At 42.8% G+C, this 12,559-nt stretch overlaps 2 protein-coding genes across 3 annotated transcripts; both read right to left on the reverse strand.

Annotated features, from left to right (window-relative positions):
- Positions 1–567: 567 nt before the first annotated feature.
- On the reverse strand, positions 568–6,291 carry hirip3 (HIRA interacting protein 3). Of its 2 annotated transcripts, none has more exons than XM_036552617.1 (8): positions 6,185–6,291; positions 5,204–5,309; positions 4,869–5,022; positions 3,994–4,713; positions 3,576–3,745; positions 1,658–1,808; positions 1,458–1,556; positions 568–761 (listed from the first exon to the last, which is right to left on the reverse strand). In XM_036552617.1, the coding sequence occupies exons 2-8, from the start codon at positions 5,240–5,242 to the stop codon at positions 568–570; spliced, it is 1,527 nt and encodes a 508-aa protein (XP_036408510.1). In that variant the 5' UTR covers positions 5,243–5,309; positions 6,185–6,291. The 2 variants fall into 2 exon arrangements, with proteins under 2 accessions (XP_036408510.1, XP_036408509.1); XM_036552616.1 differs by having other exon boundaries at positions 6,146–6,291.
- A 1,098-nt stretch (positions 6,292–7,389) lies between these two features.
- On the reverse strand, positions 7,390–12,473 carry kctd13 (potassium channel tetramerization domain containing 13). Its single transcript, XM_036552628.1, has 7 exons — positions 12,283–12,473; positions 11,382–11,639; positions 10,995–11,164; positions 9,441–9,530; positions 8,738–8,790; positions 8,258–8,453; positions 7,390–8,036 (listed from the first exon to the last, which is right to left on the reverse strand). The coding sequence occupies exons 2-7, from the start codon at positions 11,611–11,613 to the stop codon at positions 7,782–7,784; spliced, it is 996 nt and encodes a 331-aa protein (XP_036408521.1). The 5' UTR covers positions 11,614–11,639; positions 12,283–12,473; the 3' UTR covers positions 7,390–7,781.
- Between the last annotated feature and the right edge of the window lie 86 nt (positions 12,474–12,559).

The following is a 12,559-nucleotide window of genomic DNA, read 5'->3' on the forward strand; positions in this document are numbered from 1 at the left end:
ATCATTAATCTGCACATATGGATAACAGCATCCTAATCTGCACAGCCACGGCCTTTGACATGTAGCACAAAATCAAGAAAAAGTCAGATAACTCAACGTGTGTTCCTTATTGTATAAAATGACGACATGCAAGAGGTCTCTACATAAAATATCCACCATCAAAGACAGGATCAAGCTTTGCCTTCAAAGACAGATGCCCAGTCACAACTGAGTCAGTGATCAAAAACTGACAATCAGTAACCAACAACTTCAAAGCTACTCTAAACCTTTATAGAAGAGTATAATATAAATCCCTAATCAAAATAATAATGATTAAAATATTTTCAGTTCTTATAAAATTTGCTCTTTATTACAGTATCAAAAGACAGTGGCCACTTGCAAGCCATTCAGATGTAAAAGAGTATTAACAGTTATATACAAATCTTTTGAATAACATGTTAAACAATCAACGTACAAGAATGTTCTTGAACAATGTTGTCTCATATGCACGCATGCACACACACACACCCACGCAAGCACGCACGCACACACACACACACACACACACACACACACTAAAAGCAGGACTCAGTCACTATCTGTGTCTTCACTGATGATTCCCCGCAGACTGTTCCAGTCAATGCCTCTCGTGCGCTCCTTGCCTTGTTGACTGTCCTCCTCGCTGCCTGAATCGGAATTTACCGAGCGCTTGTAGACAGATGGAGGAGGGGAGAGAGATTTGGGGGGTGGCCACACTGACGCTCCTCTTCGCTTAGGACGGCCTTGGGAGAGAGCAAAAGAAATGGGAAAAACATATCTTGATGTTGATAAATCAACATTTCATTAAACTCTGATGAAACGCCACATATTGCAATGCTCAAACGTTATAACCACTTAAACGTGGCTGTAAATGAATGTTTCAGTGTTGAAAAGATATGAAAAATGATTAAAAATGATTATATATATAATTTAAAATCATTTTTCATATGTGTATTGCACCTGTGTATTAGAGGATTGCATGCTCTAGACTCCTACATTTGCATTTTACATTTACACTTATTCATTTACATGGGCTTGTTGCCTGTCACTGTGGCTGTGTCAAGCTTAATGCATACTTGGCAAGTAGCAATGGTGCTGGAAAGAGATAAAGCCTTCCTTATTCAGAAAGCCTTTGGATGCCTCTATATGGATCCTGAGGGTTCTGATGAACTTCATATTAGCAGAATGCTGGAACAGATTTGTTTTGTTTTAAAGATTAAAGGTGTACTCTGGATTAAAATGATTAATTTGTTAACAATTAGAATCCATACAATTAAACTTTAATCTTAACATGTTTCTGTTTAAAAAGCAATTATATAATATGTACATTTATTTCTTTTGCAACATGTTTTTGTTCCCAAGGCACAACCTGTGTGTCTGTGGTTTCAGACAAATGTATCTTCATATGGGGTTTTCCGTGGAGCCACTTGTGCCATTACCTTCTGTGGTGATAATATTGGAGACATCAAGCTCCGCCAGCTCCTGGGCCTCCTCCCTCTGAAGCCTTGCTTTCTTGCACTTTCCTATGGAAGGCTGGCCTGAGGGAGAGGGACAGCACTCCAGTTACTGTCCGACACACACACACAAACACACACAAAGACTGTCCCAGACTCTTCCAGGTGCAACCCCCCTCACTGACCTGTGACCCCCAGCTCCTCCAGCTCCTTCCTCAGCACGGCAACCTTTGCCTTCACCGAGCGACACCCTTCCAGTAGCTTCTTGTAGTTCCGCCTCACACCACAGAGGGCGATGTAACGCTTCAGTCTGGTCACTGCTTTGTCCTCTTCATCCTACAGTTCACAGACAAAATAAAACTGCTGTTCCCAGCACCTTTCCAATAAAAGATGAGATAAATTGAGAAGACAAAGTTTGTAGGGCTAGCCACTGGTGGCCTGAGACCAGAGGTGCAGAAGGTAAGATGCAACCCTGAAGTGTAATACTAGCTAGCATCAATTTCAGTAATTCTAGCACAACAAACAATAATGATGCAGGCTTTTTTTTTTAAATAATGTTTTTGCTGCAATTTCAGTACACGAACCAAATCATGTTGGTATAGACCTGAAGTGTCAGAGGAAAGTGTGGCAGTTTCGAGGAATTGCCCACAGGTGTCAAACAAAAACAAACAGGTGGATCAACATTACGGGCCATTTCCATGCAGAAGAGAGTCTGTAGAGGTCACATTTTTTGTTCACTTCCGGAGCACATGGAGCCAATTCCCAATTTCATGACACTTTTCTTACATCTATTTTCTATGACGCTACCGGATGAAATACCTCTCCAGGCTTTTCCCTGAACTGTACAGTATGTCAGGCTCTATGAACTGTCCTTGGGATAGCATGTTCCACCAATCAATGAACAGCATGATCAATGCTCAGCTGCCGTTTCCAAAAAGATATTTCCCATGGATGCACAAGAAACCAAAACGCTCTCACAAAATCCTTCTCCTCTTGTCCTATTTGTGCAAAGTAATGCACAAATGACAATAATGGCCCTAAATGGCATTCTGAAATTAAGAACTACACAACGTAAGCTAAAAAAAAAAATCATCACGGTGGGGAGACATACCATGTTCCCCTGATTTCAAAGCCGATACAATGCACATCAGCCTCAGCTCCTACAATTCTGTTGAAAGCCATACAGTGTGTCAGGCACTGCAGCCTAAATTTTCAAAGACTGCCCAATGTGTTCCAGGCTTAAGTTAGACACCCATTTTTGTCTCCTCTAGAGGGTAGTGGCATTTTTGCTTGTTGCACACAGCATCTAATCTAATCTGCAGCTGGAGGCTATGTTCCTGTCCTGCACTGCAATGTGAATTAGAGGTGGATATTACTTTGGTAGACGATTGTGTACTAATCACAGGCTCAACCTCTGGAGATCTATAACTTATGTTTCCTTACAAACTGGCCCTTAATGCTTTAACAGGAATACAGAAGACAAGCGCTGTCCTCAACATGAGTAAAAATATACATTTACAAATAACAGTGACATATTGAGCCACTTAAGTTGAGTCATCTAATTTTCCAGTGATAAAAGCACTGTAAAAAATAATTATACATTTGTAAGAAATGGTCACTGATCAGCCTTAGTTTACAGTTTGTCAGGTCGTGAACATATTATGCAGATAATAAATTATATATCATATTAAGACAAATCAACAGGGACCAAGATTGAACCTCACCATGGTATGTTAGAAAGGCACAGATATTCTTAAAATTACACTGCATACCTTTCAACAAAAATGCTAAGCTTCTGCTGGGGTGTTCTTATCTTCAAGCAGTGGCTGCGGTGCCCAGCTTGCCTACTTCTGCCTTTCCATTTCATAAACATTGCACAACTAAACCGAAACTGCCATTTGCAAGTGCACGCACAATTTATATAACAAAGGCCCAAAATCAGTTAAAAACTATGCCGGTGTAATTTGCACTCCCACCTGGCTGGCCCTGACTATACCCTGATGGAGCTTTGATTCAGGGTGCCTGGTAATGCCACAAACAGCAATGAGGAATACTTAAGACATGGGCAAAGTAGAGCAGACTGAATTGACTTCATGATCTCACCCCCTTTCCTTTCGTGGCAGTGTCTTTCTCAGTCTTTTTTGTCTTTATCATCTTCTTCCCTTGCTCTGGCTTTCTGCTGCTCTCCTCTTCCTCCAAGGAAGGGAGCGATGAGGAGTCAGAGTCACTTCCCGATGCATCCTTCCTCTTCTTCTCCTCTTCCTCCCTTTTCCCTAGTGACATGAAAGAAAAAGGCATGTTTTCTTTAAAAATACAACCGCTCTTCCATATTTATAACGTGCGTGTGTCTATGTGTCAAAGTACACAACACAAAAATCCTCTTTCTCCACTTACAGTACACAAACCACTGGTTTTGTGTATCGTATTCAGTTAGATCAGACAGAACTGCAGCTTCACAGTACCTGGTGCACCTGGAACCAGTACTCACCCCTTCAAATGCACCACATCAACATTCTCTCACCTTCTCCCTCGCTGCCCTCCTCTTCTGAAGACTGGTCTGTTGCTTCTCGCTTATCTCCATTTTCCCCTGGTCTGTTTTTTGCTCCAGGTTTCCCTCTCCGGGACTTGTCCTCCCCACCTTTCTGTGACTGCTTTGATCCTGTCTTCACCGTTTTTCCCTTGCTCTTGCCCTCACTCTCAGAGTCGCTGGTAACCCGCTTGGTTTTGCCTTTCTTCTGAGACCGCTCCTCCTCCTGTTTTGCTGCCTTTTTCTTAGGTCTTCTGTCGTCTTCGCTCTCTGAACTGCTGTCGGATTCTGCTGAACTCTTTTCTTCTTTCCTTTTTGTCCGTTTGTCCTCATCCTGTTCCTCACTATACAGTACCGTCTTTTTCTGTTTCCCTTTCAATTTCTTTTGTTGCTTCTCCACCTCCTCTTCACTGCCCTCCTCATCCTCCTCCTTGCTGCTTGAGTCTGGTTCCCTCTTTTTCCACTTGCTGACATTCAGCTGTTTCTCAGACTCTTCCTCACTCTCCTCCTCACTTTCTGAACTGACCTTCCTAACGGGTCCTTTATTTCTTTTCCTTGGTTTCTGTGCCTTCTTTTGGGGAACTCTCCTCTGCTCTTCCTCACTCTCCCCACTGCTCTGCAGACCATCATCATCCTCACTCCTGTCCTCTCCATCCTTCTGCTTTTTCTGCTTTTCTACCTTTCCAGCCCTTTCTATCCCAGAATCTGGAGAATCTGCAGTAAAGATGGTGCAGAGAATTATGAGTAACACGAACACACACACAACCCAACCGTATACACACAATTTGGAACACAGAGAGCGCTACTGAGGAAGATGGAAAGAAAGCACGATGCGTAAGGGATGGAGTGACACGTGAAGAGAGAGATACCTGGACAGACTGTCTCCAGGCGAGATTTCTTCGTCCTCATCGAATCTTCTGTGCTGCTCCCTTCCTTCCCTTCATCCTCTTCCTCTCTCTTCCGCTTGCAGTTGCCAGAGACAATCTTCCGAATGAGTGGCTCGTTGTCACTGCTGTCACTGTCCTGAGATCAAAGAAAGTATATGAGAGGGAACGTGAAAGAAACTGTATGCCTCCTCAAGGATCCATCATGGTAAAATGACAACAGGGGAATGACCCGTGGTCAGGTTCTCTCAGCATAATGAGCAAAATACTTATAATTTAAAACTCAGACTCCATTGAAAGAGTACTGGCCTGTCCTTTACCTGCATCTTCAGCAGCTCCTCTTCCAATGTGCGCGTCATCTACTGAAGGTCTTCCTCGCTTATTGATTCACGGCCCACGTTTCAGGTACCGGCCTCTTGCGATGCTCTGAGTCAGTGTGCGCACAGACCATGTACAATTTTTATTAATATTAACAGGAACAGTGAAATCAACATTTAACACACCCCAATATACTAACTAACCTATTAACGTTAAGCTAGCTGCTATCTGGTTTTACATTCGCTGACAGTATTAGATAACTAGGAATGACTAATGATCAACTTTCAGCACCTCGATATATTCTAGAGAGCAAGCTAACGTTAGCAATGTTTTCAAAGTCGAGCAAGTCAAAGGGACCATGCTGAGGCAATGTAGCTGACCATGAATGCAAAAACGTGCCAAGTCAGAAACACGGACCCTACGGTGTTCCGCTAACAGTTCAAAAACAAGGCCCAACTGGTCTAACGCAACTACGTTAGCTGACTAGCCACCTCCATAGTATTGAATATTTAAAACAAACATCTGGTGACTAACATACTCAAATCTGTAGAGACAGCCACCCAGCTAATGTAATTTACGGCCGTTAGCTAGCTATCTCAGTCTTTATATACCGCTGTAATTAGCTACCTTGTTGCTGCCGTTGCTTAATGGGTACTTCAGCTAACGTTATACATCTTGTGAGTGAATCTAGTGATATTTTAAATATCCTTGCTACTAAGCTAGCTGGCGAAGCACTTCTGACACCGGCAAAGCTATGTCAAGTTAGCCACCTGCCAGCTGGACTAGCTAACAGACGTATCAGTTTCAACGTGTTGGAAGCTAGCTTACGTTAGCTGCCAAAGTCGTGCAGCTAAGCGGCTAATGCTAGGCAGCCAGATGTCTAGGGAAAGTATCAGGCAGCAAATATACCCAGATACACCACTTAACGAGCGAAGATATATTACCCGAGATCTGAACAATGACGCAGCTCCACTGAAACAAACCTCGTCCAATTTTCACTGTAATGCAATTTATTTTCCAGCCAAACAAAACCCCGTTAGTCAAAACTGCGCAGCTCTCACTCTTGTATTTGGCGCGCGTGTGCGTTGGCGCGCCCGCAGTGACGGGAAAAAGCTGGCAAGTCAATTTCCCCTTCTTATAGTGGGCCGCTATCGCGTTGCTTCTGTCTCACGGCTTGATCTTATCGTTTGCGATCACTCAGGAGCCAATTCAATCAAGGGAAATTTTGATGACAAAATTATGATAGAAACTAATTGTAGTCATGCTATATTTATCCCAAAAGGACAAAAGCCACATTCCTTTATTTCTCAAATGCAAGTAATTAAGAACATTCAAAATAATGTCTGCACACCGTTTGCTGTATTATATTTATTTATATAATTTATTACATACGGACGCGTTTTGATCCGAACAGGATCTTCTGTGGGATATATTAAAAAACAAACTCATCTCCCTTAAGTATACAGGCTAGGCTATATGTAGATATACACCTGCCTTGTTTCAGTTGCTGTTAATTGGACACAATAAATCCTCAAAGGCAAAGTTTTAAACATTTTTATTGAGAATGTGGACCCAAAAATACTAACTCCAAGTACACAAAATTGGTGCAGTTCACCGTTGGCAGGTTTAGGGTTGTTTTTTGGTTGAAAATAAAACACATATTAGCCAGCACATAAGTGTATAAATCAGTCAATTCATCAGTTACTGTACAGAACAGCCCGAAGGTTAATTCAGTCACCACCTGTGAGTCAATATCAGTTCTCCTTGGCAAGTGTCCATAACTTTCACCCTCCACCAAAGTGTTTGGGCAAATGCTGGGACAAAAATCAATGATGGCCCCTCCAGGACTACTGTACACAGATGACCACCCATGGGAAATTATTGTGTCAGTAAAGCAGTATCAAGTCACTGTAAAACATAAAGTGAATAAATGAGTAAACGTGTCAGAGAGTTGACTGTTTCAGCATGTGTGTACAAAATGTTGCCCACCACTGTACAACAAAAAGTACCCATATAAGAGTCCCCCCCAAACACTCATGCTCAATAATTTATTCACACTTGATCTTAAAAAAAAAAGGAAAATTCACAACAATAAATTAACAGAACAATAAATTAATAAAAAACAAAAATAAAGAATAACATAATACATACATACACGGCAACAATCAGTCATTTTGCTTTTAAAATGAAATTGTCAAAACGTAATTAGGTCTGAAACAGGAATCATTCTATTCTATTCCCCCCTTTATTGTACCCTCTCCCTCAGTGCAGTGTTGATGTACCGAAGTGTCCAGTCAGTTGGTGTAAAATATATTGTTTTGTACCGCACAACCAACTCCTCTCTTTCATTCACGGTTTACATAGATGCCTCATTTTCCCTCGTCACCACTTTTCCCCATAATATCTCCCTATTTGGTTTTTTCCACAAGTACTTTACTTTTATCGAGTGAAGTGTCCCCTACACTACATCTTACCCCCTGTGTATGTTTTCCAGCTCTCCCTCCCTCACCTCTTCTCTCTCTCGATCCTGGCACACAGGGGACACCCGTACCAACTCTTCCCTGCCTGTCCGACCCTTCCTCAGTCCTTGTACACAGTCTGCTGCCCGTGTCCCCGTTCGTCATGCATGATGTGTCTCCTCACGTGGATCCGCCTGACCCTGCGGTCCCCACCCCCAGCCCCAGCACCCTCCTCCTCCGATTGGCCAGCGCCTGGGGATGAGCTCACTCCCCCGGACTCTAATAAGGCCACACCCCCTGGCCCTGAGCCACGGCCATTTTCATAGATGAGGATGTTGAGGGTCTCCTCGAAGATGCGAGCCTCAGGGAACTCAACCTGTGTGAGAGACCACAGAGATGGAAAACAGAGTCACATAGCCATAAAGCACACCTATATACACAACGGTATCTGTAACAATCATTCTACAAGAAGATTTAGACCCAAGACTGAGATTAGTAGCTAGGCAGTCAATGACACCCTGAAACCTCTGGTCCTCGTTGCATTCCAGAGCAAAACTGCAACGCTTACACCTTGCAGCACTTCTACTCCACACCTACCTTTGTCTGTTTCTTTTCAGTGGCGTAGACGATTGACGTGCAGCAGACCTCCGCAATTTTCCTGCCCTCGCCGTAGAAAGACCAGCAGCAGATCTCATCCCCCAGCACGTCCTTGACGAAGAGGACTCTGCCGTTGAAGCGCAGGCCCAGTTTGTCGAACAGCTCAATGTTCTTCAGCAGGTTGTCATCTGAGTTACTGCAACAGAATCACTTCATAAGACTGTGAAGAAGAGCATTATCACAAGGCAGATGCGGAAAAATCTGAACACCCGATCATATTTCTAGCTTAGCATTAGCATGTTTAACACTGCCTATAACCATTACACTCTTTTTTTTCTGAACCTACTTTTCATAAAGAGATGTTCATTTTCAAACAGCATTATGAAGGAAGTGCATAAACATCAACTGATTAACTGCGTAATTCGCATGCGATGGTGAGTGGGATCATACTGGTGTGCACTAGTAAGGCAGAAGCAGTACCTGGTGTAAGAGTATTTGTTGTTCCCCCTGTTGTTTTGTAATTTCACCACGGGCTGAAAGAACGAACCAGCAGTCAGCACCATCCTCCTCTCAATCCAAGCAGTCTGTTCTTCAATCATACAGTTATGAACACACTACAACTTTAATTATGAAAAATCCCAGATCTACTTTAATCACCACATTTTTAAATGCCCCCCCCCCCCCCCCCCCTTTGTACCCCCATTTCCAAATCCACATTGTGGGCTTGTCTCACCGTAACACAGGTTCCTCTCCACTGAGTTCATGCGAACAGCTGATGAACTGCTGGGTACCCAAGGTGAGACGACGACAACCTGTCAACTAACCCACCCATACCCCTACAGAAAGCGACCCATTGGCTGTGGGCTCTTGGTCCCTGTCAGCTGATGACATAGGTGGGCCTGAACCTGGGCCACAGAACTCACACTGTGGAACCAGTGGAGAGCCTTGAATCACTACATTTTGCTTTATTATTCACTGCTGTATTTCTGTATTCACCTAACTCCATTTACATGCTCTCTTTGCCTTTCCCTGCCCTTCCCCCCGAATCACGCTTCATTACAGTAACTATGGGGATGTATCATTTCTTTTAGTCAACACTTAATCTTTTTCTCATCCTATTTCTTTCTCACTAGTTCCTCACATCCAATTCCTCTTATTTTCAATACCTTTCCCTCTGTCTCACCTTTCGGCAGGTGGCAATCATCCTCTGCTCCTCTTTGGCTGAAGTGATCATGGGAATGCGGCATGTTCCCTCAAAGCCCTCTGTCCGCTTCTGAAAGACAAAATCACAGAGAGGACACATAATGAGCTCAATGCAAGAAATAAAAAATACACAGTGAACCAGCTAACAGGACTGGCTGCTGCATTAAAATGACTTGCTAAAAATGTTATATGGGAGACTCCCACCATTCACGAGGGACACATTCTAGTCATCCTCACTTATGGTGGCATCTGCAAATAATAGTTATTATGTCATATAGTATTTTTTGAAAAAAAAAAATATAGTTTACAGATATTAAAGTCTCTAATTTTAAATTCTATATCACAACAGGCCAGTATCTATTTAACTCCACATATTATATCCTGATTCAGATGCATATTCATACATTTACACTGTACATCACGTGATGTCTCTCTAGATTAATTCCCTTCTTGTATCAGTCTTTATAACAGTCTACAGTAAGACCACTGAGCTGAGTTGGCGTTAAAAATGTGTAAGCTGAACATAAAATGGGTTTGATGGCAGACAGCTGTGAATTAGAGAACAGCAATGGCAAAATGTTAAGCACTAGGGCTTCCAGTGAAATATCAAGTTAGTACAGTGTTAGTTGGTCCGCCTTATCAATTTCACAAGTCAAAACTATATGTATTAGAAAACTTTATTAGTAGCTGTCTTAGAAAAATTAGCTTTCATGAGACAAGAGGGTTTAACCAGACTGTTATCAGCCCAATTACACTGACATCTGCTCATGTTTGTGAGTTCCTCAAAATCCAACCATGTGCACAAATAAGTATTAAAAACTAAATTTGATCACATCTCATCTACTGCAATTTAAAAAATACTGTTAACACATTACACAGCACTAATACTACTAAGAATAAATATCTGTTGATATCCTGATTTAAATTGACCATTGGGTCAAAAGGCATGCTTTTTGTCACAAGGATAACTTCTTTGTAGAGACTCCAGACTGCTTAAAATTTCCCGTGGCAGCAAGCACAATACAACAAACACCCTCCGTACTTGAATCCTACCAGGGAATGTCCAAGGACTACAAAACTGCATACGTTCCAAAGAGGATTCCCCATCTCAAGAGCATAACAAAACCCTACCCCGACATTTGCTATCAATCCAGTGGACGCAGAAAAGTACTCTCTCAGTGTAGTACTCTCTCTCTCTCTCTCTCTCTCTCACTCTCTCGAGTATTTATATCTCTGAGACAGACCGTGCAATTGGATGCTACCTCATGTCCCTCTAAAGTTAAAGGTATGGAGTACTTGAATATTAACATATATTACATGTTAACAACAATGACATTTGCCATTTCTGCTGTTACAAATCTATGTAGCATATTATATTTCAGAGTAATTCAAGAAGACCCCCTGGCAATAAATATAATATATAAATCTATTATATTATTTTATTTATTATATTATAACCTAAGATCTCTTGGCTACTGTCACATAACGTTAAGTTCTATTCAATCTCAGACATGAATACTTCTGGACTCCTTACCTTCAATGCAGTATGGCAGTGCTGAACCAGCCCCTGGACCCGGTAATACTGGGCCTCTGTCAGTATCTCCTCTATCTCTCTTTGAGATTCTGGAAGTGGCACCGTCCCATCTCGTAGGAAGTTTAGAACCAATCCAAAATGCCGTCCGCATCTGTCCAACACAACCCAGCCTGAGAGAGAGAGGGCAATAAAGCACTTTAACTCTGGCTGAGAAGACACAAACGCATACACCTACATGCACACAATGCACCGGTACACACTCAGCGTATGGCAATCCAAACACCCTCAGCAACACTGATCCAATGTGTATTGCGGGTAAAGGGGTGATCTTTATCTGGTCGCTACACGCACATGCTCATTCACTCTCTCCCTCCCTCGCGGTCTCACCCTCTGAGTCGATGGTGACTTCGACCCCTCCGTTGCACATGCTCCTCAGCAGACTGTCCTCCTTGCAGAGGGTCTGGACGGTGGTGTAGTGCAGGGAGCCCCCCACGTTCAGCTTCACATACTTGCTCCCCGCGAGCCCTGCTCCTGCCTTCTCCTCCCGTCCCCCTGAGGGGGGCGGCGGAACAGGAAGCGATTCCGACGCCACGCTTCCTGCAGAGGCCTCCGCAGACATCAGGTGTGCAAGAGTATTGAAAGGTGCTGCAGAGGAACAGAATCAGAAGTCTTCCTACTTACAATATTGAAAGCAAAAAGTACACTGTGCCACCACAGGACACACACACACACACACACTTGCCAATAACTAACAGGCTGGTTGTGATCCACTGAGTATCAACATGACATACAGCTATTTCACTCTAAACACTGTTCTGCCCCTCTGACTCATTGTTTAGTGTGAAACCATATCTTTTGCACATAATGGCCTACTTACACACCAAGCTGTTCTATCGTTAATACACATACACAACTTCAGCAGGTCTATAATTATGAGCAGCTAATGAAACTTGCCGTTTCAAATGTTCAATCCAGTTCTTTCCCGTAAATTAAGCCAAATGATAGCTAACCTACATAAACCTGGACAGCAAGCGAGGTGTGTACAGAAGCTACACGGCTAGCTAGGTCCAATACTGCTCTTAAAACTAACTATATTACTTGCCAAATATGTAAAATAACCTAGCTGATTCACCCGATAGCTCCCCAACTAGCTATATGGCTAAATAATACATTTCACAATGAAGCTAGTTAGCCAGCCACTTTGTTTATTAGCCGGTTAGCTAGCCACTTGCATTAGCCAACTACCTAACTAGGTAGACAAGCAAGCTGCTCAGTAGCAATCACTCACCAAATAAGCAGTTGGCTCCGTATCTGCCACTACTCGAATATATTGCAAGGACGCTAACAAAACGTTAAAATAGACAGTACATAAAATGCTTAGGTAGCCGAACATGTATGTTACAGGACCATCGCCCCCGTCTTCATATGCTTTTCAGTATAGTCTCAAGACCTTTCTTCTTCCTCCTCTTCACTCTTACAATGGCTGCTTCCTCAATGCTAACCGTCGCCGCATCTGATTGGACAATATGCACGTCTATCAGAGCCAGCAGGGTTTTTTGGTCACT

Source organism: Megalops cyprinoides, chromosome 19 (assembly GCF_013368585.1).
Source record: "Megalops cyprinoides isolate fMegCyp1 chromosome 19, fMegCyp1.pri, whole genome shotgun sequence".
NCBI classification, from domain to species: domain Eukaryota; kingdom Metazoa; phylum Chordata; class Actinopteri; order Elopiformes; family Megalopidae; genus Megalops; species Megalops cyprinoides.